Source organism: Salvelinus alpinus, chromosome 11 (genome assembly GCF_045679555.1).
Source record: "Salvelinus alpinus chromosome 11, SLU_Salpinus.1, whole genome shotgun sequence".
Taxonomy (NCBI): Eukaryota; Metazoa; Chordata; class Actinopteri; order Salmoniformes; family Salmonidae; genus Salvelinus; species Salvelinus alpinus.
The window spans coordinates 21,852,988-21,871,752 of NC_092096.1; the positions used below are offsets into that span (position 1 = coordinate 21,852,988).

Consider the following 18,765-nt stretch of genomic DNA (forward strand, 5'->3'; position numbering starts at 1 on the left):
CCTCTATACAGCTCTGGGATGTAGGCTGGTAAATGACAGAAATTACTTTTATTAGCTAACTCTAAGCCAATACATCCAGTGTTATTTTCCTCGTGTCAGTTTCTCAGTTGTGGTTGTTGCTGGTTTGCTCTTCTGAGTATAAGAATGTAGGCTTCACAGGTAATGCCGTCCCAAAGGGCAGAGCATCCAATAAGGATGAAAGGCTGGGAGGCAACAATGCCGGTGATCTGTATCCTTCATTCAGTGTGAACAGACAGGCGGTGAACACGTGTGACGGCCGTCGTGACATTTACCAGTCTGTTGTTGGTCCAACGTCACCATACCCTCCGTTTATCATGACACCACATTGGATGCATCCCAAATGGCACCCTATTCTCTATTTAGTGCCATAGTAGTGCACTAAATGGGACGCAGACATTAACTCTCTCATATTGCGTTCTCGGATATCGTTTATTCAGAGGCATCAGACTATCAGTAGAGCTAGTCATGGTGGTCTTCTTAAGGTCTCACAATTTGGAATATTTCCTGCTGTTCAACGGCCATTTCAACTGTTGATTCTTGAAGAATATAACTTAGAAATGCCTTTTGACCTTCGTACAGCTGTCTCATATCAGAACCCTGCATTAAAGGTACCATTGCTCCATTGTTTGTGTTTCATTTTGTTGTCTTTGGAAACAAGCGATGTAGTCTATAGCTTCAAAGTAAGTTTCAACTATTATGCTGTGCTCGTGGACTGTCTGTCCCTGGTGGGGCTGCCGTCAGGCTGAAACATAAACTCCTGATTGGGGCTTAAAAGGCCAAAAAGTCCCTCCCCTCTTTAGATTCTGCCAAGTGTTCCTACTTACTTGAAAGAGGGGATGTGAATTCCTATCCTAGTTCCACAACAAACGTTCTCTGTGAGAAGAATATGGTTCAGATAGGATCAACTCTGAAACCATCGCAACTCTTAAGCCCTGGTCCAGGTTTCCATGGTAACCCCCACTGCCTCAAGTAGCCTCTTTATATTGTGAGAGAAATGATGCTGTATTGGTCTCAAAACAGTGTTGTATTGTGAGGGAAATGATGCTGTATTGGTCTCAAACAGTGTTGTATTGTGAGGGAAATGATGCTGTATTGGTCTCAAACAGTGTTGTATTGTGAGGGAAATGATGCTGTATTGGTCTCAAACAGTGTTGTATTGTGAGGGAAATGATGCTGTATTGGTCTCAAACAGTGTTGTATTGTGAGGGAAATGATGCTGTATTGGTCTCAAACAGTGTTGTATTGTGAGGGAAATGATGCTGTATTGGTCTCAAACAGTGTTGTATTGTGAGGGAAATGAGGCTGTATTGGTCTCAAACAGTGTTGTATTGTGAGGGAAATTATGCTGTATTGGTCTCAAACAGTGTTGTATTGTGAGGGAAATTATGCTGTATTGGTCTCAAACAGTGTTGAATTGTGAGGGAAATTATGCTGTATTGGTCTCAAACAGTGTTGTATTGTGAGGGAAATGATGCTGAATTGGTCTCAAACAGTGTTGTATTGTGAGGGAAATGATGCTGTATTGGTCTCAAACAGTGTTGTATTGTGAGGGAAATGAGGCTGTATTGGTCTCAAACAGTGTTGTATTGTGAGGGAAATGATGCTGTATTGGTCTCAAACAGTGTTGTGTGGATCAGGATTGGAAATGATGCTGTATTGGTCTCAAACAGTGTTGTATTGTGAGGGAAATTATGCTGTATTGGTCTCAAACAGTGTTGTATTGTGAGGGAAATGATGCTGTATTGGTCTCAAACAGTGTTGTGTGGATCAGGATTGGAAATGATGCTGTATTGGTCTCAAACAGTGTTGTGTGGATCAGGATTGGAAATGATGCTGTATTGGTCTCAAACAGTGTTGTATTGTGAGGGAAATGATGCTGTATTGGTCTCAAACAGTGTTGTGTGGATCAGGATTGGAAATGATGCTGTATTGGTCTCAAACAGTGTTGTGTGGATCAGGATTGGAAATGATGCTGTATTGGTCTCAAACAGTGTTGTATTGTGAGGGAAATTATGCTGTATTGGTCTCAAACAGTGTTGTGTGGATCAGGATTGGAAATGATGCTGTATTGGTCTCAAACAGTGTTGTGTGGATCAGGATTGGAAATGATGCTGTATTGGTCTCAAACAGTGTTGTATTGTGAGGGAAATGATGCTGTATTGGTCTCAAACAGTGTTGTGTGGATCAGGATTGGAAATGATGCTGTATTGGTCTCAAACAGTGTTGTGTGGATCAGGATTGGAAATGATGCTGTATTGGTCTCAAACAGTGTTGTATTGTGAGGGAAATGATGCTGTATTGGTCTCAAACAGTGTTGTGTGGATCAGGATTGGAAATGATGCTGTATTGGTCTCAAACAGTGTTGTATTGTGAGGGAAATGATGCTGTATTGGTCTCAAACAGTGTTGTATTGTGAGGGAAATGATGCTGTATTGGTCTCAAACAGTGTTGAATTGTGAGGGAAATTATGCTGTATTGGTCTCAAACAGTGTTGTATTGTGAGGGAAATGATGCTGAATTGGTCTCAAACAGTGTTGTATTGTGAGGGAAATGATGCTGTATTGGTCTCAAACAGTGTTGTATTGTGAGGGAAATGAGGCTGTATTGGTCTCAAACAGTGTTGTATTGTGAGGGAAATGATGCTGTATTGGTCTCAAACAGTGTTGTGTGGATCAGGATTGGAAATGATGCTGTATTGGTCTCAAACAGTGTTGTATTGTGAGGGAAATGATGCTGTATTGGTCTCAAACAGTGTTGTGTGGATCAGGATTGGAAATTATGCTGTATTGGTCTCAAACAGTGTTGTGTGGATCAGGATTGGAAATGATGCTGTATTGGTCTCAAACAGTGTTGTATTGTGAGGGAAATTATGCTGTATTGGTCTCAAACAGTGTTGTGTGGATCAGGATTGGAAATGATGCTGTATTGGTCTCAAACAGTGTTGTGTGGATCAGGATTGGAAATGATGCTGTATTGGTTTCAAACAGTGTTGTATTGTGAGGGAAATGATGCTGTATTGGTCTCAAACAGTGTTGTGTGGATCAGGATTGGAAATGATGCTGTATTGGTCTCAAACAGTGTTGTGTGGATCAGGATTGGAAATGATGCTGTATTGGTCTCAAACAGTGTTGTATTGTGAGGGAAATGATGCTGTATTGGTCTCAAACAGTGTTGTGTGGATCAGGATTGGAAATGATGCTGTATTGGTCTCAAACAGTGTTGTATTGTGAGGGAAATGATGCTGTATTGGTCTCAAACAGTGTTGTGTGGATCAGGATTGGAAATTATGCTGTATTGGTCTCAAACAGTGTTGTGTGGATCAGGATTGGAAATTATGCTGTATTGGTCTCAAACAGTGTTGTGTGGATCAGGATTGGAAATGATGCTGTATTGGTCTCAAACAGTGTTGTGTGGATCAGGATTGGAAATGATGCTGTATTGGTCTCAAACAGTGTTGTGTGGATCAGGATTGGAAATGATGCTGTATTGGTCTCAAACAGTGTTGTGTGGATCAGGATTGGAAATGATGCTGTATTGGTCTCAAACAGTGTTGTGTGGATCAGGATTGGAAATGATGCTGTATTGGTCTCAAACAGTGTTGTATTGTGAGGGAAATGATGCTGTATTGGTCTCAAACAGTGTTGTGTGGATCAGGATTGGAAATGATGCTGTATTGGTCTCAAACAGTGTTGTATTGTGAGGGAAATGATGCTGTATTGGTCTCAAACAGTGTTGTATTGTGAGGGAAATGATGCTGTATTGGTCTCAAACAGTGTTGAATTGTCGGAGGGAAATTATGCTGTATTGGTCTCAAACAGTGTTGTATTGTGAGGGAAATGATGCTGAATTGGTCTCAAACAGTGTTGTATTGTGAGGGAAATGATGCTGTATTGGTCTCAAACAGTGTTGTATTGTGAGGGAAATGAGGCTGTATTGGTCTCAAACAGTGTTGTATTGTGAGGGAAATGATGCTGTATTGGTCTCAAACAGTGTTGTGTGGATCAGGATTGGAAATGATGCTGTATTGGTCTCAAACAGTGTTGTATTGTGAGGGAAATGATGCTGTATTGGTCTCAAACAGTGTTGTGTGGATCAGGATTGGAAATTATGCTGTATTGGTCTCAAACAGTGTTGTGTGGATCAGGATTGGAAATTATGCTGTATTGGTCTCAAACAGTGTTGTATTGTGAGGGAAATTATGCTGTATTGGTCTCAAACAGTGTTGTGTGGATCAGGATTGGAAATGATGCTGTATTGGTCTCAAACAGTGTTGTGTGGATCAGGATTGGAAATGATGCTGTATTGGTTTCAAACAGTGTTGTATTGTGAGGGAAATGATGCTGTATTGGTCTCAAACAGTGTTGTGTGGATCAGGATTGGAAATGATGCTGTATTGGTCTCAAACAGTGTTGTGTGGATCAGGATTGGAAATGATGCTGTATTGGTCTCAAACAGTGTTGTATTGTGAGGGAAATGATGCTGTATTGGTCTCAAACAGTGTTGTGTGGATCAGGATTGGAAATGATGCTGTATTGGTCTCAAACAGTGTTGTATTGTGAGGGAAATGATGCTGTATTGGTCTCAAACAGTGTTGTGTGGATCAGGATTGGAAATTATGCTGTATTGGTCTCAAACAGTGTTGTGTGGATCAGGATTGGAAATGATGCTGTATTGGTCTCAAACAGTGTTGTGTGGATCAGGATTGGAAATGATGCTGTATTGGTCTCAAACAGTGTTGTGTGGATCAGGATTGGAAATGATGCTGTATTGGTCTCAAACAGTGTTGTGTGGATCAGGATTGGAAATGATGCTGTATTGGTCTCAAACAGTGTTGTGTGGATCAGGATTGGAAATGATGCTGTATTGGTCTCAAACAGTGTTGTGTGGATCAGGATTGGAAATGATGCTGTATTGGTCTCAAACAGTGTTGTATTGTGAGGGAAATGATGCTGTATTGGTCTCAAACAGTGTTGTGTGGATCAGGATTGGAAATGATGCTGTATTGGTCTCAAACAGTGTTGTGTGGATCAGGATTGGAAATGATGCTGTATTGGTCTCAAACAGTGTTGTGTGGATCAGGATTGGAAATGATGCTGTATTGGTCTCAAACAGTGTTGTGTGGATCAGGATTGGAAATGATGCTGTATTGGTCTCAAACAGTGTTGTGTGGATCAGGATTGGAAATGATGCTGTATTGGTCTCAAACAGTGTTGTGTGGATCAGGATTGGAAATGATGCTGTATTGGTCTCAAACAGTGTTGTGTGGATCAGGATTGGAAATGATGCTGTATTGGTCTCAAACAGTGTTGTGTGGATCAGGATTGGAAATGATGCTGTATTGGTCTCAAACAGTGTTGTGTGGATCAGGATTGGAAATGATGCTGTATTGGTCTCAAACAGTGTTGTGTGGATCAGGATTGGAAATGATGCTGTATTGGTCTCAAACAGTGTTGTATTGTGAAGGAAATGATGCTGTATTGGTCTCAAACAGTGTTGTGTGGATCAGGATTGGAAATTATGCTGTATTGGTCTCAAACAGTGTTGTGTGGATCAGGATTGGAAATGATGCTGTATTGGTCTCAAACAGTGTTGTGTGGATCAGGATCAGCTTCTCTTGACCGGTTGACTGTCCACCAACTTGCATGTTGTCGGCGTATGTTTGTCTCATGACCTCACTAGTTGGATATAACCAAATATAATGTTATTTGGATCCTACACAAAACTGATATTTATTCTGAATAGTACAGACCTGGGTAATCACAGTTTAGATATTCCATAGACAGCAATAATGCCAAAAACACATTGTATGATGTTGTATGAGGCTAGATTCCCTCTGCAGATAAGGGACAGCTAAATGCTGAGCTTGTTCATGCACTGTCTGCCTCAGTCTCTGCCTGGCTATAGGGAGCTGCCTGCTGTGCTGCAGCTAAGACAGTCTGTACATGGACAGCCTACTAAGCAAGGCCTTTCTCCCCGCCCTGGCACTGTTACACTAAAATAGACCTGGACCCACCATGTTGACTCTCGTGGCAATACAAATCTGCTTTCCAGACACTCTCTTTAACTGTCTCGATCTCCTCTCTCACCCTGGCCAGGTGGGATGGACAGCAGGAGAGGAGGAGGAGGGAGGGAGCAGGTGGGGACAACCCGGATTTAGGCTCAGCCTCAGGGATTACGCCCTGTCACCCAGGGATAACATGGACGGGGACACCCGTCTGAACCAATCGACGGCCCTTTTCTACTTCCTGCCTGGCCATCCACCAATGGGAGGCGGTGTCTGGGGAGCTCAGAGTGTTTTTGCAGGGCCAGTTGGAAATCAGGAGAACCGGATGGACGATCTGGGGGTCTCTGGGCCTGGGCTCGCCCTGGATGTCTGTAGGCTGGGAAAGCACAGCTGGTGGGGAGACGTGTATGTATATATATATATAGAGAGAGAGAGAGAGCGGTTTCAGTTCACTGGTAAGGACCTTTGTCTCCAATTGACCTTGGTTGGCGTTCTCCTTACGTCGCCACGACGGCGGAAGGCAAGTACGGCCGAGTCATATTAAGATGGTCGTGTCTCTGTAGCTAAGCAGCTGCTAACGGATATATGCAGCTTTGGCAGTGATGTAGCATTAGGAGCTAACAGAGAGATGTAACGTTAGGAGCTAACAGAGAGATTTAACATTATAGGCGCAAACAGAGAGATACAGCATTAGGAGCTAACAGAGAGATGTAACATTAGAGGCTAACAGAGAGATGCAGCATTAGGAGCTAACAGAGAGATGTAGCATTAGGAGCTAACAGAGAGATGTAACATTAGGAGCTAACAGAGAGATGTAGCATTAGGAGCTAACAGAGAGATGCAGCATTAGGAGCTAACAGAGAGATGTAGCATTAGGAGCTAACAGATAGAAACAGCATTAGGAGCTGACAGAAATATGCAGCATTAGGAGCTAACAGAGATGCAACATTAGGAGCTAACAGAGATGTAGCATTAGGAGCTAACAGAGAGATGCAGCATTAGGAGCTAACAGAGAGATGCAGCATTAGGAGCTAACAGAGATGCAGCATTTGGAGCTAACAGAGAGATGCAGCATTAGGAGCTAACAGAGAGATGTAGCATTAGGAGCTAACAGAGAGATGTAGCATTAGGAGCTAACAGAGAGATGTAGCATTAGGAGCTAACAGAGAGATGTAGCATTAGGAGCTAACAGAGAGATGTAACATTAGGAGCTAACAGCGAGATGTAGCATTAGGAGCTAACAGAGAGATGTAACATTAGGAGCTAACAGAGAGATGCAACATTAGGAGCAACCAGAGAGATCTAACAGAGAGATGTAGCATTAGGAGCTAACAGAGAGATGTAACATTAGAGGCTAACAGAGAGATGCAGCATTAGGAGCTAACAGAGAGATGTAGCATTATGAGCTAACAGAGAGATGTAGCATTAGGAGCTAACAGAGAGATGTAACATTAGGAGCTAACAGAGAGATGTAGCATTAGGAGCTAACAGAGAGATGCAGCATTAGGAGCTAACAGAGAGATGTAGCATTAGGAGCTAACAGAGAGAAACAGCATTAGGAGCTGACAGAAATATGCAGCATTAGGAGCTAACAGAGATGCAACATTAGGAGCTAACAGAGATGCAACATTAGGAGCTAACAGAGAGATGTAGCATTAGGAGCTAACAGAGAGATGCAGCATTAGGAGCTAACAGAGAGATGCAGCATTAGGAGCTAACAGAGATGCAGCATTTGGAGCTAACAGAGAGATGCAGCATTAGGAGCTAACAGAGAGATGTAGCATTAGGAGCTAACAGAGAGATGTAGCATTAGGAGCTAACAGAGAGATGTAACATTAGGAGCTAACAGAGAGATGTAGCATTAGGAGCTAACAGAGAGATGTAGCATTAGGAGCTAACAGAGAGATGTAACATTAGGAGCTAACAGCGAGATGTAGCATTAGGAGCTAACAGAGAGATGTAACATTAGGAGCTAACAGAGAGATGCAACATTAGGAGCAAACAGAGAGATCTAACAGAGAGATGTAGCATTAGGAGCTAACAGAGATGCAACATTAGGAGCAAACAGAGAGATCTAACAGAGAGATGTAACATTAGAAGCTAACAGAGAGATATAACATTAGAAGCTAACAGAGAGATATAGCATTAGGAGCTAACAGAGAGATGTAGCATTAGGAGCTAACAGAGAGATGTAGCATTAGGAGCTAACAGAGAGATGTAACATTAGGAGCTAACAGAGAGATGTAGCATTAGGAGCTAACAGAGAGATGCAGCATTAGGAGCTAACAGAGAGATGTAGCATTAGGAGCTAACAGAGAGAAACAGCATTAGGAGCTGACAGAAATATGCAGCATTAGGAGCTAACAGAGATGCAACATTAGGAGCTAACAGAGATGCAACATTAGGAGCTAACAAAGAGATGTAGCATTAGGAGCTAACAGAGAGATGCAGCATTAGGAGCTAACAGAGAGATGCAGCATTAGGAGCTAACAGAGAGATGCAGCATTAGGAGCTAACAGAGAGATGCAGCATTAGGAGCTAACAGAGATGCAGCATTAGGAGCTAACAGAGAGATGTAACATTAGGAGCTAACAGAGAGATGTAGCATTAGGAGCTAACAGAGAGATGTAACATTAGGAGCTAACAGAGAGATGTAGCATTAGGAGCTAACAGAGAGATGCAGCATTAGGAGCTAACAGAGAGATGCAGCATTAGGAGCTAACAGAGAGATGCAGCATTAGGAGCTAACAGAGAGATGTAGCATTAGGAGCTAACAGAGAGATGTAGCATTAGGAGCTAACAGAGAGATGCAGCATTAGGAGCTAACAGAGAGATGCAGCATTAGGAGCTAACAGAGATGCAGCATTTGGAGCTAACAGAGAGATGCAGCATTAGGAGCTAACAGAGAGATGCAACTTTGACAGTGGAGATGCAGCATTAGGATCCTTATTTTGGACTCTCCCATGCTTCTCCATCTGAAAGATCTGCCATCTGAAAGATCTGCCCTTCCTTTTAGAATCTCTGTTTTGTTATGCTAGAATACTGTGTGTGCTGCTTAAACCTGTCCGGTGGGGATAGAATGAATGCAAGCAAAGCCAAGTCAAACAAGGACTATAAAGTAGCTAATAAGATTCAGCCATGTGCACTGAAGCATAGCATGGATCTATATTCCCCAGCTCATCATAGACAACTATAGGTAGCCTAGTGGTTAGAGCGTTGGGCCAGTAACCGAAAGGTTGCTGGATCGAATCCCCGAGCTGACAAGATAAAAAATATGTTGTTCTGCCCCTGAGCAAGGGGCACTGTTCCCCGGGCCCCTAAGACGTGGATTAAGGCAGCCCCCCCTCACCTCTCTGATTCAGAGGGGTTAAATGCCAAAGACACATTTCAGTTGAATACATTCAGTTGGACAACTGACTAGGTATCCCCTTTCCCTTATATACTGTAGAAGGATTACAGTAAGGTACATAGCATGGATCTATATTCCCCAGCTCAGCATTGACTACTATATACTGTAAGGGAAGGATACAGTTAGGTACACTACTGACTACTATATAGACTACTATGATGAACTTGATGATGAATACACCAATAATGATTGGCATTGTCTGTCTTTTGGGTACTTCACTGGGTCTGCCATTCACTGGAGTGGCTTTATCTCAGTGTGGCTCTCTGTACAGAGACCCCCCAGACCCTCTAGGAATACTAACACCAGTGTTGTGTTACTGGTCATCTCGGATCCCAGACCCAAATCTTACGTGTTCTAGCCTTCTACTCGATTTATAGTCTGTCATGAGAGACTATGTTGTTACTAGGGCCGGGACGATACCAGTATCGCAATATTTGGCTAAAATGAAAACAGGAAACAGACCTGTATGTGAAATATTGTGTACTATAGCTTGGAAAATAAATGTGATTCTAGATGACAACATAATGATGTTTGTTTCCAACAGTAGGGCTGTTTTCCTAAAGAAGTTAAATCCTCTCTGTGTTTTGTTTTCTTGCCACGATACTAAGGAGTATAGTGATACTGGTATGATCGCGGCCCTGATACACTCCATGGCTGCGGCCCGAATGGAACCCTATTAGAGCCCTACCTATATAGTGTACTACTTTTGACCAGGGCACATGGGGCTCTGGTCAAATGTAGTGCACTTTTCTAGGGAATGGGGTACCATTTGGGATTCAGTCTATCTCATGCAGGTATTGGAACAGAGCAAGGCACTTCACCCTAATTGCTCCATGGTCGCCGGCAGTAATGGCTGATCCCCCGTGACCGTACTCTCCAAGGATGTCTCAGGGGGAATGGGATATATACATTGCTATTTCACACTACACAGGTTGCACACTTGTACATGTGTGAAACAGGAAGAATATAAGCACCCTCTATTTGACCTTTGACTTTGCTGCATAGTGACTACATCAAGTGAACTGGGCCGTAGAGGTTGTATTCAGAGAGGCTTGAGGTGACAGGATTCATAGTCTAGAGAGGGACCAAAGTTGTGGGGACTAACGTTGCTTTGAGAGAAAGAGCCATAAGCCCCGTTGTTCAACTTGCCATGGTTCATTCCAGGAACATATCTGAATAGATTTGATGAAATATCACTTACCCTCAGTTTAGCTTTTAAATGTTCCCATTCAGAAAGGGGAAATGTCGCTATTTCTGCTCCGAAATCAGTGGTTATTTAGTCAGACTGTTATGCTGGTGAGTCTGAGTGCTACAGATGTAGGATCTTCATTTGATAACTCTTTTGTTGCTGTTAATTTTCCTGCACAGCATGAAATGCAAACTTGTAGTGTATTCAAGAGTTAAAATGGCTTCTAATGCTTCTAAATTCCACTTTAAAATGTCAGACTTGATTTGCGCTGATGAATAATGTTTCAACCCCCACAAAAAAAATTCCATTAATTATTATCCAGATAATAATTCACATTATTACATTACTGTTGCTGCAGGATTATGTTCTTGCTGTAGCAAACTGGCTCAAATTAAGATCATACATCTGTAGTTAAAAGCACTGAAGTGAAATGGATGTTAATCGATGACAGCACTGTTGACCTAAGAGGAGATTAAAAGCCTGTCGTAAAGTACTTGATAGAGGATATTGCGTCTACGCATCTCAAAACTAGTATTAATGAATAGCATATCAATTTATAGTGTGCTCATACAGCCATATGCCTACACATTGACCTTTACCATAGATATCTACAGTGTTGATTCTTTCTTCTTCAGTGGTATATCTACCTGCACATTTTGCAGGCTGTAGCCAGAGTTCTTTGGCTGTGTACCAGGATTAACTCATCGCTGCCCTTTCTGTTGGCCTGGGGGCTGGGTAGCGGGGGATCATCATGCACCCAAAGAGCTATGCATGCCTGCTGCTAATATCTTCCTTCTCCGGAAGCTGTGGCAGATGAGCCTGCCCCACTGCCCAGCTTTACTTGATTAAAGGGCTAGGTCACTCAAAACCTGCAAAACGCATCATCACAGTTTATGCTCTGTACTGAAAGTGCTCTGACTTGACTGCTGACATGAAACATTTCCCGGGGATGTATTTACAGTGGACTAATGAACAAAATACAAAAATATTGTTTTTGAGTGAACTATCCTTTTAAGAAAGAAAAACCTACTGTTATTAACCCTTCCCCATTTCCCCACCTAAACCTGTACTCTATGGATACGTTTTCAGCTAGCCGGCATTACATTACAGTAATTAGCGAACAATACAAATACCAGGCCAAGACTTCAATCAACATTTGTTGACATTAGACATGAGTTAATGTAGCCTGAATGTAAACATAGCAGAGCACTCTACCCAGGAAATGCCAACCATTGAACCCCTATTTACTCAGGATTGCATTGCCCATCCAACGTGACACAGTATTTAGCTATTAGCAAACACTAATATGACCATATATATGGTCATTGGTGCCGAGATGGTTGGTGTTGAGTTCTTTGAGGTAAGTACCAGAACGTATCCTTTGTTGCCACAACATTTCCTATTAAATACTAGAAACTATCCATTGTTGCCACACTGTTTCCTATTAAATACCTGGTAAGTACCAGTGGAAACATCACCTACTGTAAAATAAAGTGCTCCCTGTTGTTGTTCTACTTCCTGATATGCAGATTCCATATGGTGTACTGTAATGGAGACCCATTGTTTCTTGATCCTGCATGCAGGGGCTAGTGTTACACACAGGGAGATGTGATAGCTAGCCGTCTGTGTAAAAATACAGTGGAGACTGTGGTTCGGTCACAGTGTAGGGTAAAGTTGCTCTAGATGCTGATCTTGGATCAGTTTTGCCTTTTTCCCCACTATCTGGCTAAGGTTGGGGGAGGGGGAAGAAAACTTCCCTCCAGAGAGACTATTGTGGTGAGTCGTTAAAATGCTAATCTGTTCAAGGCACATTAGCTGACGACTGTCCAGTCACTTAATGCAGATGTTTCTGTATACATGCATAGCCATGCATCATGTATTATGTGTTGGCCTGGACTATCTTTATCTCCTGATATGTTGACCCAGGCTATTGACCTGGACTATCTTTATCTCCTGATATGTTGACCCAGGCTATTGACCTGGACTATCTTTATCTCAGGATATGTTGACCCAGGCTATTGACCAGGACTATCGTTATCTCCTGATATGTTGACCCAGGCTATTGACCTGGACTATCTTTATCTCCTGATATGTTGACCCAGGCTATTGACCTGGACTATCTTTATCTCCTGATACGTTGACCCAGGCTATTGACCTGGACTATCTTTATCTCCTGATATGTTGACCCAGGCTATTGACCTGGACTATCTTTATCTCCTGATACGTTGACCCAGGCTATTGACCTGGACTATCTTTATCTCCTGATATGTTGACCCAGGCTATTGACCTGGACTATCTTTATCTCCTGATATGTTGACCCAGGCTATTGACCTGGACTATCTTTATCTTCTGATATGTTGACCCAGAATATTGACCTGGACTATCTTTAGCTTCTGATATGTTTACCCAGGATATTGACCTGGACTATCTTTATCTCCTGATACGTTGACCCAGAATATTGACCTGGACTATCTTTATCCCAGGACATGTTGACCCAGGCTATTGACCTGGACTATCTTTATCTCCTGATATGTTGACCCAGGCTATTGACCTGGACTATCTTTATCTCCTGATATGTTGACCCAGGCTATTGACCTGGACTATCTTTATCTCCTGATATGTTGACCCAGGCTATTGACCTGGACTATCTTTATCTCCTGATATGTTGACCCAGGCTATTGACCTGGACTATCTTTATCTCCTGATATGTTGACCCAGGCTATTGACCAGGACTATCGTTATCTCCTGATATGTTGACCCAGGCTATTGACCAGGACTATCGTTATCTCCTGATATGTTGACCCAGGCTATTGACCTGGACTATCTTTATCTCCTGATATGTTGACCCAGGCTATTGACCAGGACTATCGTTATCTCCTGATATGTTGACCCAGGCTATTGACCTGGACTATCTTTATCTCCTGATATGTTGACCCAGGCTATTGACCTGGACTATCTTTATCTCCTGATATGTTGACCCAGGCCAGTAGTGTGGATATGGTGGACACATGCAGAATGCCTGGGGACTTTGTTTGGCTGACCCAATATTTGTCTGCAAACACTTACCTAATGTGGGTACTCCCTAAATACCCTCACGCACTATTTCCTGACATGACAGCAACATGCCTGATGCTTCCGGGTCCACTTCTGGCCTTCTGATGCTTAGACTACTACTTTTACCCCAATGGAGGTTGGAGACCAAACCTAACCCAGGGGGTGGAGCAAAACACCTCAACTGTTTGTCACATTGTTGGCCCAACATCTTTGTGAAGTTTGATTCGTTTCTTAAAAAGGCCATTTATTAATTTGCACCATCTGAACTTTCCTTTGAGGGAGCAGGGTTAATCAGGCCTAGGATTTTGAATTATACATACTCCAGAACATCTTAATTACCTGTGTTAATTAGCCTGTTTGCTCGGGGATCTGTGTTTGTGTCCCAAATGGCTCACTATTCCCTGTAAAGTGCACTACTGTTGATCTGGGCCTATAGGGGTCTGGTCAGAAGTAGTGCACTATGTCAGAAATAAGGTAACATTTGGGGACACACTTTTTTCCTTCCAAGTGTCGCCGAGCAACGCTGTGACATCACCGCTCGCTCACAGAACTCGGGAGCTGTTATGAAAGCGGTTGTTAGCCTCGTCTCTAAACAGACAGGGATGGAATGACGCCTTCCATTCGGAAATATAGATAACACGCCTTAATTGGCCAGAGGGCACTGAAGGGCCGCAGCTGTTGACAGAACAAACAAGGAAACATTAGGAGGGAAGGGTCAGTTGAATGGGATGGGAGGATGCCAGGAATCTTGTGGATGGAAAAACAGCAATGCTCTGGAGATTCTATTTCGACGATAAGGACCAGGTGGGGCCTATTGGTTTTCATAGAGATAACCATTGGTGCTCCTTGAGACTCTTTTCTCAATGCACCTACTTCTCTTGTACCCTTTTGTTCTGGACCTGCAACAGACCTTTCTTCTGGACAAAATGTTCTGTCAGGGTGACTGGGGCAGCACAGTCTTCTTAACCTGTTCCTGGTGCCAGTCGTGGTGCCAGTCTTCTTAACCTGTTCCTGGTGCCAGTCGTGGTGCCAGTCTTCTCCTAGCTGAGCGTCTGAACTGTCCCCTTGAGATTGCAGTCCCAGAGATCAATACCTAGAGTGGGGGAAATATTGATCAACTGTCCCATAGCCATTTCTGTTGTGTGACCTTGGACACAGTATCATTATGAGCATTGGTATTAACAGCATGTTAATTAGTTGACTTTATTAAACACTTACTGTGTGTCCCTGAGGGTATTGTCTTGAGAAGACCCTGTTTCACAGTGTTTGTTATCCATTAGTTTTCTCCAAATGCGACTCCTGTCATGCTGGTTGCTAGTAGACTGACAAATAGCAAGCCACAAATGGCAAACTACAGGTCAGAAAATTGCTTTTTGATCCTTCAACACACACTGTTTTTGACAGGTAGAATGGGCTGTGGTCCTGAAACATAAACGGCCTTGATTGCAGTGCACGGAGCTACAGATGAGAAAAAAAGGGAAATAAATTATAGCCACTTGATGTTCTACCTGAGGGGCTCAGTAACAGGCTTGGTGTTCTACCTGAGGGGCTCAGTAACAGGCTTGGTATTCTACCTGAGGGGCTCAGTAACAGGCTTGGTGTTCTACCTGAGGGGCTCAGTAACAGGCTTGGTGTTCTACCTGAGGGGCTCAGTAACAGGCTTGGTATTTTACCTGAGGGGCTCAGTAACAGGCTTGGTGTTTTACCTGAGGGGCTCAGTAACAGGCTTGGTGTTTTACCTGAGGGGCACAGTAACAGGCTTGGTGTTTTACATGAGGGGCTCAGTAACAGGCTTGGTGTTTTACCTGAGGGGCTCAGTAACAGGCTTGGTGTTTTACCTGAGAGGCTCAGGAACAGGCTTGGTATTTTACCTGAGGGGCTCAGTAACAGGCTTGGTATTTTACCTGAGAGGCTCAGGAACAGGCTTGGTATTTTACCTGAGGGGCTCAGTAACAGGCTTGGTATTTTACCTGAGGGGCTCAGTAACAGGCTTGGTATTTTACCTGAGGGGCTCAGTAACAGGCTTGGTATTTTACCTGAGGGGCTCAGTAACAGGCTTGGTATTTTACCCGAGGGGCTCAGTAACAGGCTTGGTATTCTACCTGAGGGGCTCAGTAACAGGCTTGGTATTCTACCTGAGGGGCTCAGTAACAGGCTTGGTGTTTTACCTGAGGGGCTCAGTAACAGGCTTGGTGTTCTACCTGAGGGGCTCAGTAACAGGCTTGGTATTCTACCTGAGGGGCTCAGTAACAGGCTTGGTATTCTACCTGAGGGGCTCAGTAACAGGCTTGGTATTTTACCTGAGGGGCTCAGTAACAGGCTTGGTATTTTACCTGAGGGGCTCAGTAACAGGCTTGGTGTTTTACCTGAGGGGCTCCGTAACAGGCTTGGTGTTCTACCTGAGGGGCTCAGTAACAGGCTTGGTATTTTACCTGAGGGGCTCAGTAACAGGCTTGGTATTCTACCTGAGGGGCTCAGTAACAGGCTTGGTATTTTACCTGAGGGGCTCCATAACAGGCTTGGTATTCTACCTGAGGGGCTCACTAACAGGCTTGGTATTTTACCTGAGGGGCTCAGTAACAGGCTTGGTATTTTACCTGAGGGGCTCAGTAACAGGCTTGGTATTTTACCTGAGGGGCTCAGTAACAGGCTTGGTATTTTACCTGAGGGGCTCAGTAACAGGCTTGGTATTTTACCTGAGGGGCTCAGTAACAGGCTTGGTATTTTACCTGAGGGGCTCACTAACAGGCTTGGTATTTTACCTGAGGGGCTCAGTAACAGGCTTGGTGTTCTACCTGAGGGGCTCAAAGGAATTGATTGGCCAGACAAGCATTGGGGAAGTCAACTGGCCAGTTTGGTATTTGTGTCTGGGGAATACGATAGGGCATGCAGAGAGTTTGTCCGTCCTCACAGGCAGGGTCAACAGAGACTGTCTTTTTACATTTGTGTGTGTGTTAGTGTCTAGTGTGTGTGTTAGTGTCTAGTGTGTGTGTTAGTGTCTGGTGTGTGTGTTTATTATGTGGTAGCAGGTGTCTGATTGCTGTAGCTGGAGTCGTCAGTTAGACGTTTCGGATTGTGCCACACACTCACACACTGTGAGAAAGAGAGTGAGCAGGAAGAGAGGGGTGATATTCATCTGAGCTGTGTTGTTTGTTCAAGGAGAAGGGATAGAGATTTAGGAGAGATACCGTGAGAGGATATACCACGGCAGAGCGGCAGGTAGCCTAGCGAGTAAGAGCTTTGGGCCAGTAACCGAAAGGTCGCTGGTTCGAATCCACGAGCCGACCAGGTGAAAAAATGTGACAATGTGCCCTTGAGCAAGGCACTTAGCCTTAATTGCTGGATAATAGCTTCTGCTAAAATACAGAGAAATACCGTGTACAGAGAGGAGAAAATGAAAGACAAAAAACAAGAGGGAAAGAGAGGACAGGAGGAGGGAGACAGGAGGAGGAAGACAGGAGGAGGAAGACAGGAGGAGGAAGACAGGAGGAGGGAGACAGGAGGAGGGAGACAGGAGGAGGGAGACAGGAGGAGGGAGACTGGAGGAGGGAGACTGGAGGAGGGAGACTGGAGGAGGGAGACTGGAGGAGGGAGACTGGAGGAGGGAGACTGGAGGAGGGAGACTGGAGGAGGGAGACTGGAGGAGGGAGACTGGAGGAGGGAGACTGGAGGAGGGAGACAGGAGGAGGGAGACAGGAGGAGGGAGACAGGAGGGAGACAGGAGGGGGGAGAATGGTTGGCAGTGAGAAAAGTAGAGCTATTCATTGAAAGAAGGAAAGAGAAAGAGGGGTAGGAGGCTGTTCCATGGAGTAGGCTAGATAAGATGCAACTCTTCTGTACACTGCTGCTGCATGGAGTAGCAGGGGGAGGGAGGGACTCTGCTGATTCCTCAGCGTAGTACTCAGAGCCTCCTCCCCTTGCACTCACACACACACACACACACAGGAGAGAGAGGGAGAAAGAGAGGGTGGGAACAAGAGAGAGGGAGGGAGAAAGCGATAAATTGTGCTGCAATGCTTTGAGTGCCTTGAGACTGAGTTGCTGTGCTTGCTGTGTCCTGTGTGTGTGCCTGGCTGCGGGCGATCAGATCTGAGCATTTCGCGGTCAGCGGCTTCGCCCTGCTTGGCCCCCGCTGATCCCCAGCAGGCCCTCCTCAGGCCCCCCCGGGCTCTCGCCAGCCCCATGATGAAGGAGGAGGGAGCGCTGTGCCGTCGCCGCTTCTCAACGTGCGGCACGACCAGCTCGCCGCGGACCCCACACCCCGACGGACGCAAGCTCATCCGCAACGCCTCTTTTGGGGGCTACAACGAGCTGTCGCCCCTCTCGCTGCCAGGTGGGGACCCCTCACCCTTCCCCTCTGATGAGGAGCCTGCCCTGCCGCGGGCTCTTCTACACCCAGCTAGTTGTAGGCTAGCTGTTGCTTTGAGTAGTACCCTCTGTACTGTAGCCAAGTGACCTGTGTGCTTGTTCCCTATAGAGTCGTAACCCCTAGATACTGGTTGTGGACGGTGACTGTGCTGTTATTTGAAGGTCTATTGTGTTCTAGATGGACACTGTAGAAATATTGGAACTACAGGTACACTGTTGCTGTAGTGGTGTCCCTGTAGCAGAGTTACCTGTGTGCTTGTTCCCTGTAGAGACAGAGTCGTAACCCCTAGATACTGCTTGTGGACTGTGACTGTTATTTCAGATACTAATGTGCAGGAGGTTATTGTTTTCAGTATACTGTCACAGTATTGGGGCAATTCTCTTGATGTTCCTTTTTGCATTGCCTGATGTAGATTCTGATGTTGAACCTGTCGAATCTATTTCGTCTTAGAGTTTTGAATTCTTATATTAGAATATACTTTTAATACATATTTTTCCTTGTATAGAAATGTACTCGGGTCATATGCAAACGTATTATATCGTACTCGGTAGCCCGAGTAACTGTGCGCTGCTTTGGAGTGGCCGTCCACCTGAGCGTGAGATCAGCAGAGCTTTCACAGAACGTCAAGTCAAGTGAATTAGACCTAAAGCTTCTGTAGTGAGTGTGATGTTTTTAACCTGTCAGCCTGTCAGCCTCCCAGCCACCGAGCCGACACAGCC

At 44.4% G+C, this 18,765-nt stretch overlaps 1 protein-coding gene across 11 annotated transcripts in view; it reads left to right on the forward strand.

Moving 5' to 3' along the window:
• osbpl8 (oxysterol binding protein-like 8) overlaps window positions 1-18,765 on the forward strand; it is a 152,150-nt gene that overhangs the window by 84,039 nt on the left and 49,346 nt on the right. For 7 of the 11 annotated variants that reach the window (XM_071332062.1, XM_071332067.1, XM_071332064.1 and 4 more), the window contains one exon: window positions 17,765-18,010. The exons of the other annotated variants lie outside the window; for them this stretch is intronic. In XM_071332062.1, the coding sequence (XP_071188163.1) occupies window positions 17,765-18,010 (246 nt within the window). The remainder of the gene's footprint in view (window positions 1-17,764; window positions 18,011-18,765) is intronic. 11 annotated transcript variants of the gene reach the window in all.